The following is a 26,563-nucleotide window of genomic DNA, read 5'->3' as shown; positions in this document are numbered from 1 at the left end:
CCTGGGCTTGCTGGACCAGGTAGCTGTGCCCTTGCTCCTGCCCCTCCCCGCGGACGTTGTCCCCGCAGCCGTTGTCCCCGCAGCCGTTGTCCCCAAGGCGCTCCTTCCTCCCGCCCCCGCGCTCTCACCTCGGTCTCTAGAAATAGCCCAGTTCCGGCTCTGCCCACGGCCTGCGCCACTGGACGGCCTCTCCCTGGGGCTCAGCGGCCACCATGGGGCTGCCAGTGGCCACTGGCCAGGGCCAGCAGGGTCCCGTGTGGGGGGCAAGGGCCGCGTGGTTACCTGCCAGGAGCTGGGCCACCAGAGGTGGCCGCGTGTCCTGTGCCTCCGTGCGCCGTCCCCGGGATGTCGTGGCTGCCCTCGCCGCCCCCCAGCCTCGGGGACCCGGCCTCAGGCCTGAGGCCAGTGTGCGGTGGCCTGGGGTCGCACTGCCCTTGGGATCAGGGGCCTCCCAGAGCCAGCGCCCCCCCCCCAGGACGTGGCCAGGTCACAGTGCAGCTGGCCCTGCCGCCTGCGGGACGTGCCTGGCCAAGGCCCTGGGCGGTGGCCACCCCCGCTTCCTGCTCTGGCCCGGCAGGTGCGGCCAAGGGTAGAGCCCCGTGGGGACAGGAAGGCCTTGGGGGGAACTGGTCAGCTGCAGCCAGCTCTGCTTTGTGCTGGGGTCACCTGGGGCGGCAGGGACAGCCGGTGACCAGAGCTGGCCCATCAGAGGGCAGTGGGAGAGAGAGGGACCCCGGGGCAGAGGTTGGGGTTCTTGCTAAGGACGTCACCATCAAGGAGGGGACGGTTGGCCAAAGCCCAGATGAGGAGCCCAGAGATAGGCCGCAGCCGGGCCAAGGCCCTGGGCCGCAGTGGCCCGCGGTGGCGGTAGCCCGGGCGCTGAGGACTCTGATTCCGTCTTGGCAGCATCTGTGTGTGGAAGAGGGGACTTTGGTGGCCCCTGGACAGATGAGACTGAGGCCCAGGGGGCTCCGTCACCTGCTTGGGTGCCCAGCCAGGGTCCCTCGGTGCCTGCCTCGAGGGCCCTGCCTGGCTCCCAGGCGGCCCTGCACCCGCGTGGACTGTGAGAGCCAGGGCCGTCCTGGTGCCCCGTCCGCCCCATCGGAGGGAGACACATGCGGGCAGTAGCTCCGTGGACCGGGGAGGCAGGGCCCACGCTCTGCTCCGGCCTCTCACCGGGCTGTGTGACCTGCGTCCATCGCTCAGCCTCTCTGAGCACCACCTCCTAGGGCTCCGGCCTGGCTGCCCAGGGCTGGCAGCACGCGCTTCCCAGATCCACCCCGCGCTGGCCCCGCCACGGGCTGAGCCTCCTGCCCAGAGGAGTCCCCGCCGTCGGCAGGCCGCAGCAGGCCCTGCGAGGTCAGCAGGTGCCCGACCTTGTCACCTGCTGCAGGTCCCTCTGGGCAGCCAGGAGCAAAGTCCTGGGGCAGCCAGGTGGCCCCCGGGGCGATGCTTAGTCCCCGGTGCCAGGACAGTCCCTCGGGCCTCGCAGGGACCGGCCCTCAGGGTCCCTTCTCTGTGCGCAGCTCAGGGGGAGCCTCGGACCTGGGTCTGGTGGCCCCGGGTGGGCGGCAGGGCGGGGCCTCCGGGTTCCCGGGCTTCTGCGGCCCCACGACGGGACAAGAGCCCCTTAGACCAGGGCAGGCAGGCCGGGTGGGGGCCGCGGCCACATCTCTGCGGGGAGCGTCGCTGCCCTGCCCATGGCCTGCCGTCCGCGGGCCTGCCCTCACTGGGCTGAGTGACCACCTGGCTGTTGCTCCCTGGTCTCTCGGGGTCGGGCACTGAGGCTGTCGAGCAGGTCTCAGGGCTCAGCTCCCTGCCCCGACTGCTCATGGGACTCTGTCCCCCGGCACACAGCGGGCGGCAAGCCAGAGGCCCAGGTCAAGTCCACAGGCTAAAGGCAGGACGAGGAGTTGATGGGCTCTTGTTGCTAAAAAGGCCGATGTTATGAACACCAGCTTCAGGCCTGGCTTGATCCAGGAACTCAAGCGTGAGGGTTTGAGCCGTGGTTGACACACACCTTATTTATTCATATGTGGTGCCGAGGGTCGGACCCAGGGCCTGGCACGTGCCTGGCACCGCTGAGCCACCGCCCCGGCCCGAGGAGCTTTTTTTAAGAGTTAATTGATATGTTCCTTTAATCAGGTCCCGTGACAGCAGGATGCGTGTGGCTCACCGAGCACACGGCAGCACGGCCTCCCGTCTCCCTGGCTGTTCACGGAGCAGGTGTGGCTGTCGCACCTGTTCTCAGGGTAGCGATGTCCACCTCACTCCACCGCCTCCCTGCCCCATCCCTCCATCTTCCCGCAAACCACTCCCCAATTATGGGCCAGCGTCCACTGCTCAGAGAGGATGTTCGGCCTTTGGTTTGGGGATTGGCTCCCTGCACCTCCGTGGTCTTCTCCAGGGCCATCCGTTGACCTCGAGGGCCACCTGTCCCCTCAGTGCTGAGTGACGTCCTCTGTGTGCAGACCCCTCAGTGTCTTGCCGTCACCGAGGCCCGGGTTCTTCCACAGTTTGGCTCTCGTGGATCGGGCTGTGTGGATGTTGACGTGGCTGCGTCCCTGCAGCGAGCTGTCCTTAAGTCCTGTGGGTGTGGCCCGAGGAGAGGGGTAGCCGGGCCACCTGGTGGTTCATTCCAGTCAACACGGAGCCTTTAACAGATGGAGGAAGCAGACCAGAGAGGCGCAGCTGCTTGTCGGAGGCCACACAGCACAGGACTCGGGTGGCTTAGAACCCAGAGTCCCCGCTGTTCACTGCGGCCCAGGGCAGCGCCCTGACCTCGGCAGTGGAGCCCGAGGCTCTAGCGGGCAGTGGCGTGCTTGAGGCCACACAGTCAGCCAGGAGCAGAGCGGGCAGCAGGCCTGGCGGAGCGTGGTCTCGGAGCCCGGGTCACGTGGTCACTCTGCGGTTTCCCTGGAGCAGGGACCGTGGGTACCAGGGCTCACGTGACGGGGGCCAGGCACTGCCGCCCCCGCCCACACAGCCTCCCCCGCCACCCGCCTCTGTGGTCCCACGTCCCCAAGCTCCTGATGAGCACGTCCAGGGTGACAGGTGGGGTGGCCCCGTCAACCCTGGCTGCCTGCCCGCCGTGGGCTCCTGCAGGCCCGCCTGGCTCGTCGCAGCAGGAAGGAGGCCGGAGCCAGCTGTCCCCTCCCACCGCCTGGCCCCTGTAGCCAGCTTCCTGTGGGTGGGGGGCCGAGCCCTGGCCTCCCCTGGGCACTGCCCACCGTCCCTGTCCACCGATCCACCTGGCCACAGGCCTGTCTCCACTCACTTTGCTCCTGGGCATCTCCAAAGCATTTGTAGATCGCCTGCTGAATACCAGCCACACACCATATCCCAGGCTGGATTTGGGGACAGGAGGCCTGCGTTCATATCCGTCCTTCCTTTGTTACTGCCAGCCTGTGTGGCCTTGGGCAAGTGGCCTGACCTCTCTGAGCCCAGTGTCCCCTGTAAGGTAGGGAGGATTCAGCACAGTGTCTTGCCTCGGGGCTTGGACCCGAGCCTGGCCCGCAGCAGGTACTGTGGCCGTTGCCATGGGGACTGGAGCCGCAGAGGCCGGCTCCTGCCCGGTCCCCTCTTCCGGGGCCCCTGCTCCATCCTAGGTTTCCCCTGTGCGTACCAGGCTGGATGGAGCCGCCTGCTGTCTTCAGAGCTGCGTACTATTCCACCAGTGCCCCGCCCCCTCGTGGGCACGCCCTTCGTCCCTCTGGTCTCTTGGCTCCACCCTGGGGAGAGCCTCCTGCATTTGGCAAGCAATCACGGTGCCCTTGCTGGCCCAGGGCCCTGCTGGGGTCTAGAGAGCCATCAGTGGGCATTTATTGAGCACCTACTGTATGCGGGCACTGGGTGAGGTGCTGGGAACAGAGTGGTGAAGGAGACGGGAGGGAGCCGGCCCTTGGGGACACCCTGGTGGGTCTTTCCCCGGGGTCTGCCTGCCTGGGCTTAGGAAAGAGGCCAGGGAGGGCAGGGGACAGGGAACGCGCCTGTGTGGCGGGAGCAGAACAGAGTGCAGGGCGGGCTCCAGAGGTCCCAGGTCCCTGGCTCGAGTTTGTGCGTGGGGACGGGCCAGCGTGGGGCTTCCTAGAGCTGGTGAGCAGCCTGGGGGACTCCTGTCTTGGCCCACCCTAGGGACCCTGAAGGCACATCACTTTTTTTTTTTTTTTAGAGAGAGAGAATTTTTTAATATTTATTTATTTTTTTAGTTATCGGCGGGCACAACATCTTTGTTTTGTATGTGGTGCTGAGAATCGAACCCGGGCCGCACGCATGCCAGGCGAGCGCGCTACCGCTTGAGCCACATCCCCAGCCCGAAGGCACATCACTTTAAGACAGATGTGACGTGGGAAGTGCTCAGCTGTCCCAGCACTGTCACCAGCAACACAGCCGTGGAGCCCTGCCTGGCTTGTTCCCAGGACGCACTGCTTGGGGCTTGGTGGCCAAGTCTGGCACTGGGAGGGCCTGGTTTGCAGACCAAGAGACTGAAGCCCAGAGAGGGTAGGACTCTGCCCAGGGCCACACAGCAGTACAACCAGTGCAGCCCGCCCCCCGAGTTTCCCTGGCCAGAGCTGCCAGCCTCAGTCCTCGGTGACACCAGGCTCCCCCTCAGTCCAGCCTGGCACCACTCCGCCTCAGCCTGTCCTGCACCCAGCAGGAGTGCCCCGACACCCAGGCTCCTTGCCCCTCCCCCTGGCGGGCAGGAGGAGGGGCACAGTCACACGAGCGTGCGAATGAGCGTGCGAATCAGCCAGGACCGGCCAGGAGCCACGCGCCCGCCAGGCATTGTGGGTGATTCATTGCTGATTACCATAAAAGCCCCGGCCAGGCTGACAGCGGCTGCGGGGCTTTTGTCTAAGATTCTGACGAATATCTGACCCTCGTTGGGCCTGGCGCCCTGCCCTGCCCTCTTCCCAGTACTGAGCATGGCCCCAGGAAGGAGGCCCCCAGGCTCCCCGCAGCTGGCAGCTGTGCCCAGAGACCGGCCGTCCTGGGGCTGCGGGGACCAGCCTGGCCTGGTGGTCAGCGCCCAGCCTGCCCCGTGGACCCAGTTGCCTGCAGCCCTGGCCTGTGCGGGCTCCCCACCTCCTCTTTTGCCCACCCAGTGTGCATTTATGGAGCTCTGACTGTTTGCCCGGCCCCGAGCAGGTTCTGGGGATGTCGCAGGGGACGTCGCAGTGGCCACCGGACGGAGGGAGGGGCTTTCCTCTGTGTCCCCCCCTGTAGCCGGGAGACGAAACCAGAATGAGGGCCGCTCTGGGCTCAGGAGCAGGCACTTGGACGCGTGGGGACCCGGTCCACGGGGAGGACTCGGGACACAGGGAGAGCCCCAGCGTACCCAGGACAGCCTCCTCCTCGTCGGGTCCCCCTGAGGCCACGTGGCCTCCGGGCCTCGCAGTGAGACCTTCCACCGTCACCTCGAGCCACAGGTGACATTTGACATGTGGCCGGTGTCGCGCGAACAGTTTCCGGTTTCTTCCATTCGCGCCCTTGAGTTCCGGCCGCGGTGTGGCTCTGGGCCCCTCAGGGACGGGGAGGTCCCCCGCCCCAGGTCGGGGTCCGCGGGTCACTGCCACCGCCTCTGCGTCTTCCCCTGCAGACGGGGCACGGACCTCAGACGCCTCCGGTCAGTGGGGGTCCTCTTGTCCCTCCGCCCCAGCTGCCTGGCTCGGCATTGCCAGGATAGGCAGCTGCTTCCCCAGGGACAGAGGGACCAGAACTCCCACAGTTGGGCCGACCCGAGCGTCCACCGCTGTGAGAAGCCACCGCGGGGCTGTGTGTCCAGGAGACGCGGGGCCACCGAGCTGGCATCACCGCCCTGTGCGCGGCCCCCCTCCGCCTGTCTTGAGCTGATCCGGCCTCCCTCCTGGGCCCTCCTCACCCCCCACCTTGGTGCACGGGTTCCTGTGGCCCGGCCACGGTCCCTGTCCCTGGACTCCTTGCCTTGGATGTGGAGTCCCCCCATCCCCCACCAGCCAGGCCGTCCCCCAGCCCCCTGCTGACCTGGAGCTCCTGGATCTGCCTCCCCGACAGGCCTCGGGGAGGCTGCCTGGATCACCCTGGGTCCCAAGGGCCCGGCCTGGGGCCTAGTACACAGTTGGCGATCAACAGGTGCTGGGGTAGGGAGAAAGGAACCATCGTGAGGACCGCGCTGCAGCCACACCAGCCCCCTTCCTCCAGAACTCAGGGTTGTCCACCTCGGGACCTTGGCACACGCTGTGCCCACCACCCAGATTCCCTCTGAAGGTTGTGACCTTGTCACACTGTGTCCCCGGAGCCAGCATTTCAGCCACGGCCAGAACCTGGCCCACCCCCATTCAGCCAGACCCTGCAGGTCCAGTGGGGATTAGGGGCTGCGCCAGGCTCCGCGCTGAGGGCCTCTCTGACGTCCGTCTCTTTTCCTGGTTTTCAGGGACCTGGGATGAACATCAGCCTCGGGCACCAGCAGCCAGTCCCCTGGGCGCACAGGTGGGCGGGAGCCTTGTCAGGGCCACTTGGCTCCGCAGGACAGGCTGGAGGAGCCTGGGCCTCCTGCCTCGGCGGGGGCTGACCTCTGAGACCAGGAGCCACGGCCCGTCCCAGGGGAAGGCTCTGCCGGGCGCGGGGATCCCCCAGTCATTCCAGCGACTGGAGGCTGAGGCAGGAGGATGGGAAGTTGGAGGACAGCCTCAGAAACCTAGGGAGCCCTGTCTCAAAAAACAAACAGGACTAGGGTGGCCCGAGGTGGAGGCCCCGGGCTCGTCGCCAGCTGCAGACCCTGCTGCGACTGTGACAAAGCCCGGGGCAGAACAGCCCGTGAGCGGGGCCTGGCTGGGGTCCCGTGTCCCCATGGAGCCCGGTGCCCTGCGCGAGCAAGTCACAGTGAATCTGCGCCGTGGGGGCAGGCGGGGGTGGGGCTGCGCAGGAGGGACTCGGGCCGTGACCTCACTGGGCCCCTGGCAGGCGCAGAGGCCGGGGAAGGGGACTCTGGGCTTCTGTTGGAAGGAGGTGGCTGGCCCCTCTGCCCGTGGCGGTCAGCACTTGGGCCCTGTTCGCGGGCAGCTTCCTGTACATTTCTGTCCTGGGTGCTCGGCCAGCCTGGTGTCCATCGTGGGCTTCTCCCCCTGGCCCCCCGTCCGTTGCCTTGGAAGTGCACACTTGGTGGCCGGGGGGTCGGGCAGGGTGGGGAGGGCCACTGACGGTCCCCGGGGCCCCGTCCTGCAGGCCAGCTCTGCCGGCTCTGTAAGGCTCCGTCGCCACCCATTTGTCCACTTATTCGTTTAAAAAGCACTTGTTGAGCACTCACTGTATGCCAGGCCCTGGGACCCAGCCCCAGGGACCAGGGCTGAGCGACTCCGCTGGCTGCGAGAGCCCCGCAGAGCCGTCCGCAGACCCGTCGGCGGTGGCAGAAGTCTGTCTCCGTCCAGAGCTGCAGCCTGGGCACCCCAAAGGCAGGCAGGCCGCCAGGAGCCTCGAGTGACCAGCGGTGCGCTCGGTGCCTGGGCTGGGCGGCTCGGACTAGACAGTAAGCCATTCTGGGACTGTGAGGGTGAACGAATCCAGGGGTGCGTGATGGGGGGGCGCCTCTGAGCCCCGCGCTCTGCTGGCGTCTCTGAGGAGGTGCGCTCAGGAGCGCCGAATGGCGCCAAGGAAACTCATGAAAACGTGGAGGAGGAGCAGTCCGGGCAGAGGCACAGCCGTGCAAAGGCCCTGGGACAGGCAAGCCTGGCTGCTGGGGCAGAGTGAGGAGCCCGTGTGGCTGCAGCAGGAGAAGGAGGGAGGGGGAGGCCGGGAGGGGACAGGGCTGGTTGTGAGGGAAGCAGGAGCCACTGGGACAGGGGACCCCCCCTCAGCTGCTCACAGGTGCCCTCTGGCTGCTGCAGCGGCTCAGGCGGGAGTTGGGCCAGCGCCGGGAGGGAGGACAGCACCGAGCCTCAGAGGCAGCAATGGGGGACGTTGGGACGGGACATGGAGGAGGAAAGGTCTCTGAGTCGGTCAGTCTCTCACACAGGCAGCCGAGGGGAGGCCGGGAGTCGGGGTCAGTGCCCAGGTTCTGGCCCCAGCGACAGGCAGTGGACACGGGAGGAGTGGGTGCTGGCTCCAGCCCTTCCTGAAGCCCACTGCATTTGCCCAGAAGGGGCGGGGCGTAGGTAGACTGCGGGGTGAAGGCCGCGGAGCTGGGTGTGTCTGCGGCGGGCAGAGGCGGTGCCAGGGCTCTGGTGTGTGTGGGCGGGCGCCTGGCTGGTTGGCACAGGCTCACTGCCCCAGGGCACGAATGCCGTGCTGGGTGGGGAGGGCCGGGCGGGAGGCTAGGGGAGGCCGTCCAACCAGTTCTCCTGGGGAAGGAGGCCGGCGAGCACCCGTGGTCGGCAGGGGTGGTTTGGGCTCCCAAGTGTGAGGAGGGGAGAGGCGGTGGGTCCCGCATCAGGGCCCGGGGACAGCACAGTGGGTCCGCCCTGCTTGGGGCGATGCCTGCTGGACACAGTGGACATAGGCACATTGGAGAATGTCCCTTGGGGCCACTCCATGTGGAAGACGGTGGGGTCAGCCTCAGCCCGTGGGCTGGACGATGGCCCATACCCATGATGGTGATTCCCAGTTAAAGGAAGAAAAATTCCATTTTCTCACGCAGAGGATCGGATGGAAGCAGTGGTCCCGGGACCTTTGCCTCACTGTCTCTCCACCTGGAAATCCGTTCTTCTGCCCTGGGGTGAAGCAGGGCCTCGAAGGCCGGGAGGCTCTACCTTGAGCTGCACCCCTGGCCCTTTTCACTTTTTATATTGAGACAGGGTCTGCCTCCGTTGTCCAGGTTGGCCTCAAACTTTCGATCCTCCTGCCTCAGCCTCCGGGGCAGCTGGATGACAGGTGTGCACCCCCAGGCCGGCTCCCACAGGAGTCGCTGATTTGCCGACTTCACTTGGACCCAAAGGCAGATGGGGCCCCTTCCAGGAAGGCCCCCCGACCTCCCCTTCGGCACTGGGTGGAGCTCAGGGCGGTTCTTTGGGGGTGTTGTGTCTCCTCACTTGATGAGAGCTCCCCGAGGGTGGCAGGGTGCTTCTGTCCGACCACTGCTGTGTCCCAGCACCGGGCACGCAGTAGGTGTGCAGTGCATTTGTGGGGACATGACCCTGGCCCGCGGGCTCTCTGTGGAGGGTGACTGCTCATCTCATTCCTCGGTGTGCGTCCCCTGAGCTGCCGCATGCGCCTTTTATAATTAGAAGAAAAGTTATTTTGAAAGAAATCACCCCAAGTCCCAGCTGTAGCGGCTGACGAGATCCGGCCCCGTCCCTCCAAGGGCAGCTGCCTCCTGTGCACAGGGGGACGAGCCGCTGAGGGGTCCAGGCTCCTGCGGTCACTCTCAAGGACACCTGATGGGTTCCCGCAGCGGGCAGTGCTGACCTTCAAGGTCCTCAGAGACCCTAGGGTCCCGGGTCCCGTCCCTGCCCCACCGCCTGCCCTCCAGCCGCAGCAAAGGCCACCTGTGAGCGCCTGGGCCAGGCCTCTCGTCCCCTCCCATAGCCCTCCATGGCTCCCACTCCATGGGCCAGAGCCAGGTCCTCCCACGGCCCACAGCGCCTCACGTGACCTGCCCTGGCCTCCCCGCCTCACTCGGCTCCAGCTACAGGGCCTCCTGGGTGCCCTGCCCATCCCGCCTGCCCTCTGAGGACACAGCCTGGCTGGGGAGCAGGCCCACGGGGGCTCTCAGAACTGTGGTGGGGACACTCAGAGCTCTGTGGACGGGGTCTCCCTGCAGAGGCGGTGGCCACCTGCCCAGCTCTCCCCAGTCCACTGGAGTGGCCGTGTCTCCAGCCCGCTGTGGTCACTGTCGTCAGGTGAGGACAGGCCGCTGTCCCCATGGAGAACGGGCCCAAGGCCCACAGAGGCAGGCTGGCTGGGAGGTGGCCTTTGGCCACCACCCTCTGAACAGCCCAGGGGTGGGCACATCTGCCCCAGGTCACAGCTGCCTGGGGTCCTGATGACAGACGTCTGGCTGATGTTGCGCCAGGGACCTGAGGCTTGGTCACCCATGGGGTACCTGTTGGGATTTCCTGGGGGCCTACTGTGTGCCCCGCCAAGCCAGGGGTGGTCAGTGCTGCTCAGTTCCGTGGCCCTGCTGACAGCACCTCCCAGGCCCCTGGCGGGGTGGTTACACAATGATGGCACTGCTGGGCTTCCCACTGCCTGCCTCCATGAGGCACCTACTGTGTGCCTGGCTGGAGTAGGGCTGTGTGGGGGAGAAGAGCCTCAGGGTGCCCGGGCAGTGGCACCGCTTCCACTCCTGTGGCAGGGGCAGGAGGGACCTCCTTCGCGGTGCTCGCCCTAGAGCGGGGTTCTGCGGTCGAACAGGAGGCTGGTGGGGCCAGGCAGGGGAGGCTGCCTGCGACGCAGCAGGGGAGGCTTGGGAGCCGCGGGAGGTGGGGTGCGGCCGAGTGGCAGATGAGCTGTCTGGGGTCACTCCTTCACCCCACTGAGTGCACGACATGAGGGGCTGTGTCCAGCACTGCTGCGTCCAGATCAGTGAACAGGTTTCGGCTTCCCCTGCCGTGTCCTGCGCTCTGGGTGCCCTGCGCTGTGGGGTGGGCTGAGCCCCAAGACGCCCTTTGGTTCCGTCCCCGTCCTCCTTAGAGCCCTAAAGGTCGTGCCCGTGTCCCCACCTCAATCCCTCAAACTGGGGCGTTGGGGAGGAAGCCTCCCTGGGCGCGTGCGGGTGGCCCGGGATTGGTTAGGAGGTCAGCTGGCCCGGCGGCCCTGGTCTCCTCTGGGTCCGCGCCTGCCCCTCGGCCGCGCTCCCGCCGCAGTGGAGTTTTCAAACCCGGGCCCCGGGCAGCGCGCGCCGGGATTGGCTGCCGCCGGGCGCCCCTCCTCTGCCCGCGGTGGGCCGGGCACGGCCGCGCATCTGTTTCCAATCGGCCGCTCTCCGCCCCCTCCTCGGATGGTGGCCTCGCTGGGGGGCCTCGCTCCTTCGCTCCGGTCCCCGACTTGGAGGGAAAGGAGCCTCTCGGGCCCGCGCCCCGCCCCCGGCCTGGGGCTGGGAAGGGGGGACGCCCCCTAGCCTCGAGGGCTCCGCTGCCCCTTCCCGGGTCGGGCACCCAGCTCCCCGTCCGTCGCCATGGCCACGCCGCGTGGGGAGGGGCCGGCAGGGCGCCGCTGGGCCCAGGGGCGGGGGCTTGGGCCTGCACGGACCCCGGTGTCCTGCGCCCGCGGACCGGCTCGCTCCCCCGCCCCACTTCCGGCCGGCGCCCCGCCCCTCCGCGCCCCCTCCCCGCCCCGGCCCCGCCCCCAGGCCGAGCTCGCGGACCGAGGCCTCTCCCGAGTGCTGGCCGCAGCGCTGGGCGGGGGGAGGCGGCACGGGGCTCAGCCGGATCGGAGCGGGGTGAGTGCGCCCGGGGCCCCTGCGGCGACAAGGCCCGCGCCAGGCTTTGTCCCCCTCCTCCTGGCCTCCCCCAGGCTCTGCAGCAGAGGCGACCCCCGCGTCCCTCCGCCCAGCTCGCGGGCCTGGTTGGCCGCCGCTGCCCCCCCCCCCCCCCCCCCGTGCCGGCCCCGTCGCTCGCACTTTGGAAAAGTCCAGAGCGTCGGGCTCCGCGCCCCTCCCCCGCTGGCCCCCTGCCCGGCCGCCTCCCCCATCTCCAGAGAGAGCCAGGCGCCAGCGGCCAGTCGCGGGGCACACTCGTGGGGACTTGGGCATCCCTCACCGGGAGGGAGGCGACGAGACCGCGGAGGAAGCGCAGGGCTGGGGCCGTGTGCCCGGAGCCCCGCTTAGCCGCCCTCAAACCACAGAAAGTTTTCCTCCCTGCCTTTGTCCCCTCGCCCTGGGACTGACCCCGCGCCGCCAGGATTGCAACCAACACCCGAACACCCCGGCTGGGTCTTGTTTGCTGGCCCCTTATGGCCGCCCCCACCTTTCCACGACGGGCCTGGGCCTCTGACCTGTGCCTTCCCGCTGCTGCCCCTGCCCCCTCCTCCCTCTGCCCTCTCCTGCCTCTGCTCCCTCCTGTCCCTGCGCCCCTTCACCGCCCCAGGAAATCCTTCCCAGAAACCTGGCTCCTGGACTCCAGGTCGGGGACCTTCTGCCTACCCCCAGCCTCCTGGTGCCTGCCACTCACCTACCTGCGCTTTGGGCTCTGGCTGCACCAGGGTGAGGAAGTCGCATCCTGCAGCTCCTCGGCCTCCCCTGCCTGCCGGGCCTCCTTGGGACCTCAGTTTCCCCTTGTAAATGGAGGAGTGACGGGTGACCCGCGGTTGGGTCTGGCATGCAGTAGGCGTCTAGTGTGTGCAGAGGCTTTATCAGGTTCTTGGGGAGGAAAGAAGGCTCCCGCTGGGGGAGGACAGCCCCGCATGGAGCAGACCTCCGAGGGACACACAGGGTGCCAGGGTCCTGGCACCAGGAGGGCTGCCTGAGGGGTGTGGCCACTCAGTGGGACTGAGGACAGACAGCGGGAGGCTGAGGGTTGGTGGGGGCGAGCAGTGCACCCAAGGAACCCTCTGGGGCACAGGGGCCCGCAAGTAGCGGCACCTCAGGCAGGCACAGGTGGTGGCTGGGCAGAGGCAGGTGGGCAGCACCGGGGCTGCCAGGGTACAGTGGGCTTTGGAGGTGGGGAAGGGAGTCCTGGGCTCCTGGGGCTGAGCCGGAAGGGTGAGGAGCGGGCGCCAGCGGGGCGGGTCAACACGGGATCCCACGGAGAGGCCCAGAGGCCCGCGGCTGCGGCTGGACACGCAGCAGCCTGTGGGAAGAAGTGGCTCCCAGGCTGCGGTCCCTTCCTGAAAGGCCCCAAGGCCTGAGAGGGCTGGGGGCTGGCGCGTGCACCCAGACCTCGGCGTCCGAGTTCTCCCTGGAGCCCAAGTGGGCCGGCTGAGGTGGGCAGGTGGGACTCTGCAGGCCTCCCCTCCACTGTGTCCCCTGGTGACCAGCCACCCTCTGCCTCAGTGTCCTCATCTGTCCAGCAGGCGGCCCCTCAGGCACTCCTGGCCATAGGCACCCTTGGGGACAGCACCCTGAGCCTTCATGTCCCCATACGTACAGACTGACAGTCACCTTGGTACCGAGGAGCGTGGGCCCTGCCCTGAGTCTGGGGAGCACATTGGCCCCGGGGGGGGGGGGGGGCCAGGCCAGCAGCCGTGTCCACCAGTGCTGCCGGGCTCCGGGGTGGGGGGCTGGCTGGCCACGGTGACCAGGCCCTGTTCGGCTGCCCCTTGAGTGGCCCAGACACCCGGGGAGGCTAAAGGCCCTGGAGGCTCCGAGGTCCAGGAGCTGGCAGCCGAGGGGCGGGTGCTGCTCTGCCCTGGGGTCCCTCCTGGGCGCTCTCAGCCTCTCCTGCCCTGGTCCCTTCTGGCTTCCAGGTGGGGGGAGTCCCCGGGGTCCCCACTGAGTCCCGGGCTCCGTAGGACGCGGAGACCCTGTGGCTACAGTCAGCGCTGGGAGGGGCACCCAGTGTGTCCTCAAGCCCGAGGAGACTGGCTGCGGGTGACACAGCAGCTCTTGTGCGCCAGCTCTGGCTCATAATCGCCCTTTCATGCTCCCTGGACCGCGTGGGCGCACAAAGCCGCTCCACCATCGCGTGACCCGGCGCCTGGGTGGGACGGGTGCCCGTTGCTCCTCACGCACAGCACAGGAGACCCCAGCGGTGGCCCAGGACTTGCATAGTTCCACACGTGGGACACCCCAGCTGGGAGCCTTGGGGGCTCTACTCCCTGGAGTCTGTCCCCCGAGGGGGATGGGACCCACCTCCTGCTGCAGCTGGGCGGCTGCTTGCTCTTAAAGAACCAGGTGGGGACCAGGACTGGGACGGTGCTGGTCTCCGCTGGCTGGGAGCACGTGTGACTGCGGTCTGACTGTGTGTTCTGTCTCTGCAGCCTGGCTGCGTGCGTGGGGGATGCAATTCTGCTCGTGTGGTCTAGGCGAGGAGGGTGTGGTCTGCGGCCATGAGGGCCTGTGGGCTGACTGTGTGCTGCCGGGCGTCCGCATCTGCCTGGGGTGTGCATATCCTCATCTGTCACCTATGTCACCTGCCTACCTGTGGCCCACGGAGTCCTTTGGCCAAGCATCTGGCCGTGTGTTCCTGTGCAGCTGAGGTGATTGGGTCTATGGTCTCACTGTGCGCACAGTGGGCAGATGGCCTGCCTCAGGGTGACCTTGCGTGGGAACCTCGTCTGACTTGGTGTGGCTGAGGTCTGACTTTGTGCACATTGGCATTTGTGGTCTGACTGTGCAAGTGTATCGGGCTGGGTGTCATGTCCCCACCTGTCACCTATGTCACCTGGATGCACGTGTCTGTCTGCCATCTCATTGTCTACTATCCTTGTGTGCCTGTGGCCTGATGCGTGCATGCCAGTGACATCTGTGGCGGAATGTGCGTGTGCTGAACACCCCAGCCGTCCTGTCCCACCCTGGCTTCTCCATTCCACACCCTGGCCGTGACCCGGCCACTGTGGGCCAGCCTTCCCCTGGGACCGCCCCAGGGCCAGCCAAGGTGACCGCAGCAGGGTATTTTGGGAGCCGAATCACAGGGCTGCTCGGTCATTACGCGGCCCTGGTTCCTGTGCCTCGGCCTGGACCCGCCCGGGGCCTGGCCTGGGGGTGGGTGCGGGGCGCATGGCCACGAGGGCCGCCCGAGCCTCTCCAGGCCTCGCCCTGACCCTGGCCAGAGTGGACACAGGTGGGAGTGGCGGAGCGTGCTCCGGGGCTGGTGGGTGGAGAGTGGCCCGCTGGCCTGCGAGGACAGGTCCTGCAGGAGCAGCGGTGGCCTGGCACAGGTGGCCTTGGCCTGGGGGCGCAGAGGGCTTCCCGGGCCTCACGCAGGGCCCTGGGTGAGGTGGGGGTGGATGGGCCGAGTCCTAGGCCGAGCCGAGGCCCTGCAGGTTGGGTGTCCAAGGTGAGGGCGTCGTGGGCTCGGTGTCCCCAGAGCGCCGTCCCGACCCCAGTGTGCTGTGACGGTCCCCGAGCTGCTCCCTCACGGCCCCTCTGTTGTCTCCACAGACGCTGCCCGGCTGACGCTCGGCTGGAGGCCGCTGTCTGAGGGACCAGGCCGTCCCTGCCCTGGGCGGAGGGCCGAGGTCGCTGCCCAGCATGGCGCCCGCCTGGGGTCCCGGCCTGTCTGTGGTGGCCGCCACGGGGCTCCTGCTGGTGCTGCTGGCCGGAGGCTGCGCGGCCGAAGGTAAGAGGCTGCCCTGGAGCGGGCCGTGGCGCGGGGAGGGGTCTGTGCTGTGCTGCCTGGACTCACGGGACAGTGACCACGGCCTGCCGGCTGGCAGGTGACAGGGACATTCGGTTCCCGGGTGCCTGCAGTGCCAGGCCTGTGTTCGCCTGCGTCTTCTGAGCCTCAGGAGACCCTTTGTGATCCCGGAGGAAAAGTGGCCTCCGGGGTGGTGGCACTAAGCTGAGGTCGCCCTGAGGAGCCCTGGCATCCGCCCACGCCCACGGGGAGGCTCCCGGGAGAGGCCGTGGGCAGGAGCTCGACATGCGGGCAGCACCTGCTGACAGGACCGGGCACTGCCAGGGACAGGCCGCGGAGGGGGCTGGCGTGGCTCGGGGACCGGCAGGGCTGGTGTCCAGCTGTTACGGGGGCGCGGTGGGCTTTAGGCCCATGTGGGCCGACGGGGCCCGGGGGCGGGATCTCTGATGTGCGGGGCCAGGGCAGGACCCTTGGGAAGGGGCCGAGGCTCTGGGTTCGGCTGAGTTTGAATGAGCTCTTCTGCCGCTCGGCCCGGTGGCCTCTGGCCGGTGACTCAGCCCCTCACCTCCCACTTCGGCTCCATCAGGAGGGCTCCCTGCGTCACCCGGTGCCTGGGTTCTGTGACGAGGCCGCGTGGTGAGCCCTGCCTGCCTCCAAGCGCACAATAGGCCCGCAGTGCTGGCCCAATCAGCCGAAGCCCAGTGTTCTGGGTGACACTGGGGACCCGCTCAGCTCAGCCTCCATCCCTGCACGGATGGGGAAACCGAGGCCCCGCGAGGTCTGGTCATGGCCAGGCCGTGGCGGCCAGAACGTAGTCCCTGAGGACTGTCGGCCACAGTGGCCTGGTCACACAGGAGCTGGGCCGGACCCCTGGCGTGCGAGTGCTGCAGGCAGCTGGCGCTGGTGACCCCTCCGGGTCTTGAGTGTGTGCCCGGGGCTGTTTGAGGCGAGGGGCTAGGTGAACCTGGTATCCCTCCTGGCGGAGGCCTGGTGATGAGGATGTCTGAGCACGAGGCTGTGGGTGAGGCCGAGGGGTGGCTGGGGAAGACCCCAGGGAGGAGGTGGCGCCGAGGAGCCGAGGGGTATGCCTCTGGGCACCTGGAGGAGCGGAGCCCAGGCAGAGGGCACAGCCTGACGAGGCCCTGGGCAGGGGCAGGCCTGGCCTCTGGGGCGGGAGGAGCCCAGTGGCTGTAGGGGGGGGGGGCGGCCCTGTGGGCCGGGAAGGACTTGGCCTTGACCCTGGGGGCGGGGCCGTGAGGGCCGTGGGGGCGAAGGGCCTGGCACTAGTGCTCTCAGGCGTCCTCTGGCCACTGCAGGGAGGATGGGCGGGGCGGCCCCTGTCCAGGTGAGGGAGGGAGGTACGCCCCAGGTCACCAGCACCTGTCGCATCTTGGATGGCCCCCGGGGCTGCTGCCGCCCTGGGCCAGGAGTGGGTCTGCTCAGTAGGGGCCGGACTGCCTGGCAGCATCAGGAAGTGGCTGGGGGGGTCCCTGGGGACCTGTGGGGCAGGGCTGCGCAGCTGCTGCGTTCCCAGGGGCCAAGGGAGGGGTCTCTGCAGTGGGGACGGCCCCTGGCCCGGGCCTTCCCAGGATGCCGCGGGCCAGTCCTGGGGGGAGGCAGGGTGGGCCGCCCGCTCTCACGCCAGAGTATTTTCTGCAGAATCCGAAATGGAAAAACAGGAATCAGGCCAAGCCAGGCCACCGAGGGGCCCCTGCCCAGCCTCCAGAGAGGCCTGGTTTCCTTCCCAGGCCCTGCACTTACTGGAACCCTCCTGTGGACTTTGGCCTCTTTTTCTAGGAGACAGGGACGCCCCCATGCTCAGGGTGGGCAAATGCGAGGCCCCTTTCACCCAGCAAGCCCCTTCCTGCGGCTCAGGAGTGGGTGGCGAGCTGTGACCCAGGTTCCCCAGGCCTGGCCCCTGTGCCCACAGGAGGGGGGGGTGGGCCCAGGAGAGATTCCAAGAATCCAGGGGAACTTCTTCAGCCGGCCGCGGTGGGCGGGGCCAGCTCTCCAGGGCTGGCCTGGTGCCCGGAGCCCAGAGGTGGGCTGGGAAGGGCATCTGCTCAGCAGGGGGCCTGAGGCCGCGGGGCCCCACTGGCCTAGAGTGAGGACAGCAGGGCCAGGGTCACCAGGCAGAGAAGTCCCTCCCAGCCCACAGCAACCCGGCAGCTCCCCAGGGCAGTGCTGGCCGCTGCAGGCCGCGGGAGGGGCTGCCAGATGAGGCCGAGGGCCGGGGCCAGGGAGGGGCAGCCCAGACCAGGGCTGTGTCCCCCAAGGCTCTGTTGGAGGGTGCAGGGCGTGTCCTGGCTCTGGCCACACAGGCAGCTGGGCACACTGACTGCCCCTCTCTTCCAGCCTCACCCACTGTGGTGATTTTCCCTGTGCCCTTGGCTAAGGACACGTGACTCCGGGTCACCATTCCTGAGGGAAGAAGGAAGGGGCCCAGGCAGGCATCCAGGGAGGGACATGGAGCAGAACATCTGTCCTAATCAGGCTCGAGGCTGGGACCCGGCAGGAACCCGAGGTGTGGGCTCAGGGACGAAGACCCAGGGTCAAATCCCAGTGCTTTGCATCTGAGCTCCGACCTCTGCAAGTCCCTAGCACCCTCAGGTCTGTCCAGTGGGATCCACAATCACTGGGCCAGAAGGACACACAGGAAATGAGTGAGGCTACAGGTGCCTGTACACTGGAGTCTACTGCTTTTCAAGAGACATGGCTAGTGTAGACACAGAGGTCATACCAACAGGAGCACGGTGTTGGGTGAGGGAGGTGAGACTGGCCCTGCTGAAGCCATAGATGGCAGGAGTTGGGCCTGTGGAGACCCAGAGTTGGAACCTGCAACCTCCTCAAACTTCTGTATTTCTGAAACTTCCCAGAACTTTCTGGAAGGACTTGTGTGGCCCCTGGACTCACTCCACCCAGTCGGGTGAGCTCAGCCCTGGTGCCGCTGCAGCGTGGGGTGGTCCAGCCTCTGTCCTCCCCCCGGACTTGACTTACTGAAGACCTTTCCTTATTTATTTATTTATTTATTTATTTATTTATTTATCAGCGGACACAACATCTTTGTTGGTATGTGGTGCTGAGGATCGAACCCGGGCCGCACGCATGTCAGGCGAGCGCACTACCGCTTGAGCCACATCCCCAGCCCCTCCTTTTTTCTTAAATCAGCTCGTTTTAAAGACAGTTTATTGTATAAAATACTTTCAAGTTATCTTTAAGTAGTGCTGAATCCTGGAAAGGCACCGAGATATGTCCCCCACCCCGTCCAGCGGCTGACCCTGTGTACACGTGTGTGTGCGCACACCCGCTGGCCACCCCCTCCCTGCCCTTCTCTGTCACCCTGCCCTGCTGGGCCCTGGAACCCGACCCCTCCTCAGTCCCCGTTGGTTGGACAGCAGCGTGGCTCCTGAGGGACTTCCCCAGAGCAGGGGGAGACTCGGGGTCGCTGTAGCTGGGCATGGCGTGACTGAGAGGTCAGGATGAAACCAGTCACTTCAGAGAAACAACGTTGCACCTGGGGGGGGGGGCTCCACAGATCTGGCTGGGCACAGTCCAGACGGCCGTGGTCCAGGCGGGGGCTTGGATGGCTCTGGCCCTCCAGCTGGAGTTGCTGGGGAGCTAACCTGGGGGTCCTGGGGTGCGGGTGGGGCCTGCAGCCGAGGCGGCATGGCCGACCAGGGCTGTGCCTGGCCTCTGTGCAGGCTGGGGTTGGGGAGGCCTGGGCCTCGCCTCCCTCCTCCGGCTCTGAGCCTCCCTGGGCTCCAGGCTTGGGTGCTGGCTGCCGCCCGGGTCCCTGCCTGCTGCCTCTGTCTCCGGCAGCCCCGCTCCAGATCAGCACGGGACCCCCTTCTGGGTCTTGTCAAGGCCCCTCGGGTGGCAGCTGAACCCCGGGGCCTCCTGGTGCCCTCAGGAGCTGTGGTGGGTGGGAAGGTGCTCGGGGGCGTGTGCTCCTGGGCCGGGGCGTGGACGGGGCGTGTGCTCCTGGGCCGGGGCGTGGCCGGGGCGTGTGCTCCTGGGCCGGGGCGTGGCCGGGGCGTGTGCTCCTGGGCCGGGGCGTGGACGGGGCGTGTGCTCCTGGGCTGGGGCGTGGCCGGGGCGTGTGCCCCTGGGCCGGGGCGTGGCCGGGGCGTGTGCTCCTGGGCTGGGCGTGGCCGGGGCGTGGACGGGGCGTGTGCCCCTGGGCCAGGGCGTGGCTGGGGCGTGTGCTCCTGGGCCGGGGCGTGGACAGGGCGTGTGCTCCTGGGCTGGGCGTGGCCGGGGCGTGGACGGGGCGTGTGCTCCTGGGCCGGGGCGTGTGCCCCTGGGCCGGGGCGTGGCCGGGGCGTGTGCTCCTGGGCCGGGGCGTGGCCGGGGCGTGTGCCCCTGGGCCGGGGCGTGGACGGGGCGTGTGCCCCTGGGCCGGGGCGTGGCTGGGGCGTGTGCTCCTGGGCCGGGGCGTGGCCGGGGCGTGGCCGGGGCGTGTGCTCCTGGGCTGGGCGTGGACGGGGCGTGGACGGGGCGTGTGCCCCTGGGCTGGGGCGTGGCCGGGGCGTGTGCCCCTGGGCCGGGGCGTGGACGGGGCGTGTGCTCCTGGGCTGGGGCGTGGCTGGGGCGTGGCCGGGGCGTGTGCTCCTGGGCCGGGGCGTGGCCGGGGCGTGTGCCCCTGGGCCGGGGCGTGGCCAGGGCGTGGCGGGCGCCTAGTGCCAGACCCACGCAGCCCACCCTTTCCTTGCCGAACCTAGAGCCACCCAGGTTCATCAAAGAACCCAAGGACCAAATTGGCGTGTCGGGGGGTGTGGCCTCCTTCGTGTGTCAGGCCACCGGCGACCCCAGGCCACGGGTGACCTGGAACAAGAAGGGCAAGAAAGTCAACTCTCAGCGCTTTGAGGTGAGTCGGGGCGCACCCTCTCTCAACAGGGCCCCGCAGCTTGGCCACGGAGGGTGTCACAGGCGGGACCCCAGGTGGGGTGACCTGGCTGGGCGGCCTCTCCGAGGTGGCCCCTCCCACCCTTTCTGGCCTGTTGCCCCACCTGGGGGCCCTGCCAGGCTCCGGTGGTCTGCCACCCGTGCTGTGTGCCCTGAGCAAGGTCCTGCTCTCTCTGAGCCCTGGCTCGTGCCAGGAGTCTGAGCACAGCCTGCAGTTAGACGCGTGTGCACCAGCATGCCTTCCCATGTTCACACCCGCCACACGCAGTGCAGGCCGGTCCCTTCTCCTGGGTGTCCAGGCCTGGGTCTGCCCACCGCGTGCCCACCTGGATGCCCGCACATGTGCACACAGCCTGGGACCTTGGGGTGACCCCCTTTCCCCCCGCCCAGCTGGACGGGCCCTGCCCACCCTGGCCCGGGCTCACCCTGGCCCCTCCGCTGCCCACACAGACCATCGAGTTTGACGAAAGTTCGGGGGCCGTGCTGAGAATCCAGCCGCTGCGGACGCCCCGAGACGAGAACGTGTATGAGTGTGTGGCCCAGAACCCGGTGGGGGAGATCACCGTGCACGCCAAGCTCACCGTCCTCCGAGGTATGGGCTCCCGGGGCAGGTGGCCAGCAGCTGGGCTCTGGGCTTGGGGAGGGACACTAGGAGTCCCTGGAAGTGACGCCAACCTGCCTGCTTTGGATTCTCTGTGGAGGACTTTGATTTTCCTTCCCCATCCCATAATACTGTGGGGCCCAGGGCCTATGGTTGGGGTCTGTTCAGCCTTTTTGGGAGAGGGGCACTGAGGGACTGACGTCACTTCACTGTGCTCTTCTGATGACAAGAGGCAGCTCCAACTCAAACCAGTTCAAGCACAAATGAGAATTAATACGTTTGTGTAAACAAAAGTCTGTGGCGGATTCTGTCTGGCTTCAGGTTCAGCTGGATCCAGGGGTTCATTCAGGGTTCTCAGGGCTCAGCCTCTCTGCCTCCTGACTTGATCCTTGGTGAGACTCCTCATCCCGGTTAACCTGGGTCACCACACACCCTCCCAGCTAATCGCTGCAGCTTAGGAGGAACAAACTCTCTGATTGGCTTGACAGTCCCCAGAGCCACAGGTGATCAGCTCCCAGAGATGATTTAGTCATGGAGGTTCCCCCAAAGAATGAAGGCTGAGTAGATGTGTGGCCAGCCCCTGCCGCTTGGCATGCACCGGGCCCGTGAGCCATCTCCTGGTTTAGCTCAAATGGGTTGGAGTCCACCAAGAAATTGTTTTCTCATCACCCAGGCAGCTGCCACCCTCTGTGCCACACTGGGTTTCAGCCCTCGGCCAGCCTCCTGCGTCTGGGTCTCTAGAAACAGTCACTCTCCAGCTGTGTGACCTTGGTTGAGTTAATGAGCCTCTCTGGGCTGCAGTTTCGGTCTCTGTCCAGTAGGGTAATGTGTGTCTAGTGCAAGCGGTTGTTCCATGACCCAGATGAGAGGGTGTTGCAGGAGGCCACAGTGCCACCACGGACAGTTAGCCTTTTCATCACCAGCTTTAACAGGACAATTGCCACCAGCCCGTCTGCAGCCCTCAGGCGAGGGGTTCAGCCGTAGGTTGGAAACATGGCACGTCCCAGCCACGGGCGTGAGCCACAGGCAGCTCTCAGCTGAGGGTGGCTCCCTGGAGGGACTGTTCTGTGGTCTGCCAGGGCAACGGGCAGGGTGGCATCACTGGGCCCCGGAGCCCCTGGGGCTGGCAGACAGGCTGCTGTCACGGAGGACTGCACAGGGGCCCTGGGCTCTGTGCCTTGCTGTCCCCCTCTGGAGATTCCTGCTCATCTCCTAAGGAGGCCCGGCTTGGTCTGCCCAGTCCCTGGGCCTGGCAGCGTGGGGGCCTCCCAGGGTGTTTTCGGCTGACCTTTCCCGTTGCACCGCCAGCCCCTGCCTGACCCGCCCACCGCTGGAGGCTCCCCTAGCCCCAGCCTGGGGTCTGGACAGCTCGGCCCTGGGCTGCCCTGTGGCCTCCGTTCAGGCCCGCCCCAGCTGAGTCCCGCCTCCGCCCCAGCTGAGCCACAGCCCCGCCGGGTGGCCAGGGCCATCCCTGTGCCCCTTCCTCCAGCGGCCTGCGCCGTTGTGTTAATTAAACTCCCAGGAGCCGCCTGGTGCGGGCCGACGGGTCTGTTTAATTAGGAGCTGGGGCCTCCCCTGCACCGCGGGCTGCTGCCCACAGCTCTCAGGACCCAGCGGGGCTGTGTGCACGCAGATGGGGGCATTCACGGGGCTGAGTGCACGCAGATGGGGGCGCTCGCGGGGCTGAGTGCACGCGGAAGGGGGCGCTCGCGGGGCTGAGTGCACGCGGAAGGGGGCGCTCGCGGGGCTGTGTGCACGCGGATGGGGGCGCTCGCGGGGCTGAGTGCACGCGGATGGGGGCGCTCGCGGGGCTGAGTGCACGCGGAAGGGGGCGCTCGCGGGGCTGTGTGCACGCGGATGGGGGCGCTCGCGGGGCTGAGTGCACGCGGATGGGGGCGCTCGCGGGGCTGTGTGCACGCGGATGGGGGCGCTCGCGGGGCTGAGTGCACGCGGATGGGGGCGCTCGCGGGGCTGAGTGCACGCGGAAGGGGGCGCTCGCGGGGCTGTGTGCACGCGGATGGGGGCGCTCGCGGGGCTGAGTGCACGCGGATGGGGGCGCTCGCGGGGCTGTGTGCACGCGGATGGGGGCGCTCGCGGGGCTGAGTGCACGCGGATGGGGGCGCTCGCGGGGCTGTGTGCACGCGGATGGGGGCGCTCGCGGGGCTGTGTGCACGCGGATGGGGGCGCTCGCGGGGCTGAGTGCATGCGGATGGGGGTGCTCACCCAGAGCAGCGCCCGTGGCTGGCGCCAAGCGGGACACCCCGGGAGCCTGCGGGCAGGCAGCGGTGCCCACAGGGAACAGGAGAGGCTGCTGCTTAGCCTGAGCCTTGGTGCTGTCATTAGCAACCAATCAGAGCTGCCCGTGAGGCCGCCCCGCTCCCCGGGACCAGGACAGATGGGTGGGGCCCAGACCCCCGGGGACAGACCCCAACTGCTCAGGCCCCGTGGGTGCAGCCCCGGCGCCTCGCCCTCCCCCATCCTGCTGTGGCCTTGGCTTCCCCACCCCCACGACACAGGCGCGGCCTTCGAGGAGGGCACAGTGTCCTCTGCCCACAGCAACTGGACCCGGGATAGGAGCTTCTCTCCTACCTCTGTCCCCAGCCACCCCCTTCACTGTGCCCTGTGCCCCTTCTGGACTTTTTTAAGCAAATACGTGGGTATCCATTCTGGGCCCTGGGCGGCTGGGCCCTGCAGGAGGGGGCTTCACAGAGAGGAAGTGGCGGCCAGACCCCTCTCTCTGTTGTCCTAGTGGGAGGCCTGCCACCGATGGCTGGGAAGGGCGGCAGGGTGGTGGCCCTGAGACTCGACCGCCCCCCTGGCCCCTGAGGCCGAGGTCCATGGTCTTTCTCTTGAAAGCGGCCGCTGTCAGTGCCTCCTGGGCTCCGGCCCCCGCTCTGGGTTCGGCCATTGCTCCTGCTTGTTGGGGTGTCCGTCCGCAGGTGGCATGTGTCCCTGATGGAAGCCACTGTGGTCCCTGCCTCAGGGGCTTCCTCACCTCGGGAGCTGCAGGTGGACTTGGGGATGAGGCCAGGGCTGCCCCCACTGCGCCCAGGGCTCCGGGGTGGCAGGTGCCATGCTGTCCCCACCAGCACCCCCTCTGGCTGTGGCTCAGTTCCGTCAGCACTGTGATGGTCACTTTAGCCCTTGTCCTTTGGGGACAGAACGAGGGTGTGTGGGTCTGCCCAGCCTCCTGAAGCCACGACCTTAGAGAGGCCCAAGGTGCAGGCCCAGGCAGGCCCGGCTGCTCCCGGCCTTTCCTTGCACCCTCCACCACCTCCTGAGTCCTCACAGCCAGCCTTCTGCATGCCCTGTCCCGTGTCCCCTTCTGGTAGGGCCCCTGCTGAAGATGCCATCGTGCCCTGATCCATCTTTAAAGGCCCGCGTCCACCCAGCCCTCCTGAGGTCCTGGGGTCCAGGGCTTCCACGTGGCCTCGTGGGGCCCAGCGCAGCCCACGAGGGGCTAGAGGCCATTCTGTTGAAGCTGTTGGCCATCGGCCACAGCAGAGGAGCCAGGGGACCGTGGAGCAGGGCCCGCCTGGCTGCAGCCCAGCGTCCGGCCAGTGGAGCTGGGCCACTGGGCCATCGCTGTGGGCTACAGACCCTGGATGAGGCCACCCTCCCGTCAGTGCCCCCCGGGCTCTCATCACGCCCCTGCCATGGCCGCCACGGGGACCCTTCCCAGCAAGTTCATCCCCCCCATTCCATTCCCCCGACATGACTGTCCAGGGGCACCAGACCCTGGCTGGCCAGCGGGGCCCTGGGCAGGGTGTGAGGGGCCCAGCTGACACGGCTGTCCTGACACGTGACAGGCAGGGGGTGACCCTCTGAGAAGATGTCAGAGCCCTGGAGGTCCGGACCAGGGAGCTGGCTCGGGATGGGGGACGGGCCTGGGCGCCGTGGCCAAGGGTGTGTGGCGCCACAGGCTGGGCTGCAGGGAGGGAGGCCAGGGGGCAGCACAGGGTGGCCGCCTGACCCCGGGTTTGCCGCCGGGCAGTCGTGCGCTGGTCAGTGTGGCGCAGCCTCCCTGGACCTCACCTGCCTGGGGCTGGGGCACCCTTCCTGCTGGATACCACAGGTGTCCAGGCCTCCCGCGTGGCCCCAGAGCTGTGTCACCCTGTGGAGGGCAGTTGGCCAAGCCCGTGGTCCTCCCACACGGGCCGGTGCCTGGTTCAGAGGCGGCAGCGGCTCTGCCGGCTGCCGGTGCCTCCTCTCCACCCTCCGCCTCCCCCCTCAGAGGACCAGCTGCCGCCCGGCTTCCCCAACATCGACATGGGCCCGCAGCTGAAGGTCGTGGAGCGGACACGCACGGCCACCATGCTCTGTGCCGCCAGCGGCAACCCTGACCCCGAGATCACCTGGTTCAAGGACTTCCTGCCTGTGGACCCCAGCGCCAGCAACGGGCGCATCAAGCAGCTGCGATCTGGTGAGCAGGGTGCCCGCGGGGCGCGCACTTCCAGGCCGTCCATGCAGGGGTGGCCAGCAGGAGGGTTGCCCCCGTGGGCGAGGGGGCGGCTCTAGAGGGTAGGGAGTGTCTCCAGGCTCAGTGCTGACCGTGAGGAGGCGCAGAGCACGTGGACAGTGGACCCAGGGGAGTGGAAATCCCGGCAGCCCTGGGCACAGACGGGCAGAGGTGGCAGCAGGCCCGGGAGGCCGTCTGCCTGGGTGCATGATGGGAGGGCAGGTGGCAGGTGGCACAGAGAGTCTGCGGAGGCCGAGGACCCAGGACGGCTGCCCAGGGCCCGGGCAGTTGGGGACAGGGGACGGTGTTTCGGGGGCCAAGGCAGTGGGTGTCTCCAGGGGGTTGGGGCCAGACCCAGAGGGCATCGGGAGCACGAGGCGGCAGGGCCTGTGGGCACAGCCGAGCAGGGCGTACCCGGGCTGAGCACTGGCAGGCCAGCTGGGCGGAGGCGCCACCCGAGCCTCCCCCTCCCCCCTGCACCCGCACCCGTCGGCCGGTTGGGCTGTGTGTGTCCTGTCCGTTGTCCCTGCTCTGTGTCCTGTGTCCAGCCCCTGGTGCTGGCCCGACCTCCTCCCCGCGTGGCACACGAGGTCCCTCCGCCTTCCCCAGCGGGTCTTTCCCACCAGCCTCTCCCGTGGCGCCCGACGGTGGCCTGGGCACCACCTCCACTGTACCTCCTGCTGCCCTTGCTTGGGGACACGCGTGTGACGGCCACAGTGCACGTGCGTCTGGGCCGAGGCTGGTGTTCCAGGGGCGGAGAGCCCGGGGCTCCTGCGGGTCCCTGTGCCCGTGCCCGCCCTGCAGCTCAGCCCAGCACCGGCGGGCATGGGCCAGCTCGGGTCGGCTCCACGTCGCCCTCCCCAGCCTCAGTTTCCCTGTGAGAGGTGCCCACCCTGTCCAGGGGTGCCCAGCACGTTCTCCGCCCCACAGACGCAGGCTGCGCGTCAGCCGTGACCAGGGCTGTCACCCTGACCCCCCGGCCTCCTGGGCCGGCAGCACCCTTAACGGTCTCTTTTCTTCTCTTGTCCCCTAACGTTCAGAGACCTTTGGTAAGTCTGACCCCGCCAGCAACTAACGCCTCTGGTTCCCACCCTCCCAGACTAACAGCCACCGTGACAGTAACCGACCCACGTGTGTGGCATGTTCACTAACCCGACCCCCACGGCCACCCCTCCCAGCCGGTGCCAGGGCCGCAGAGACCGGCCCCGGAGGAAAAGAGGAAAAGAGGAAAAGGAGGGCCGGGCCGCGGCCTCAGAGCGGGCAGCGGGCCCTCGGGTCCCAATGGAAAGCCCTCGGTGGCCAGGTCTGGGGCTGGGCTGACCTTTCCCAGCCGGGCGGTTCAGGTCCTCGTCACCCTCCGCTCCCAGCCCCAGCCTGAGCACTCTGGGCTCGTTGTCACCGAGGTGAGAGTGGCCGACCCAGGACAGCGGAGGTCCACCTCCGGCTTCC

General features: G+C 67.8%; 1 protein-coding gene across 18 annotated transcripts in view; it reads left to right on the top strand.

The window, feature by feature from the left end:
- PTPRS (protein tyrosine phosphatase receptor type S) overlaps window positions 1-26,563 on the top strand; it is a 76,198-nt gene that overhangs the window by 9,246 nt on the left and 40,389 nt on the right. For 9 of the 18 annotated variants that reach the window (XM_081286987.1, XM_081286993.1, XM_081286992.1 and 6 more), the window contains exons 2-5: window positions 14,954-15,131; window positions 19,871-20,016; window positions 20,505-20,646; window positions 24,890-25,087. In XM_081286987.1, coding sequence (XP_081143113.1) covers window positions 15,044-15,131; window positions 19,871-20,016; window positions 20,505-20,646; window positions 24,890-25,087 — 574 coding nt within the window. In that variant the 5' untranslated portion in view covers window positions 14,954-15,043. Of the gene's footprint in view, window positions 1-14,484; window positions 14,634-14,953; window positions 15,132-19,870; window positions 20,017-20,504; window positions 20,647-24,889; window positions 25,088-26,563 lie in introns of those variants that run through there. The other 9 variants (XM_081286991.1, XM_081286986.1, XM_081286985.1 and 6 more) reach the window with 2 other exon arrangements.

Source organism: Spermophilus citellus, assembly GCF_964194105.1.
Source record: "Spermophilus citellus genome assembly, chromosome: 3".
Taxonomy (NCBI): Eukaryota; Metazoa; Chordata; class Mammalia; order Rodentia; family Sciuridae; genus Spermophilus; species Spermophilus citellus.
This window is presented reverse-complemented; position numbering and strand designations above follow the sequence as displayed.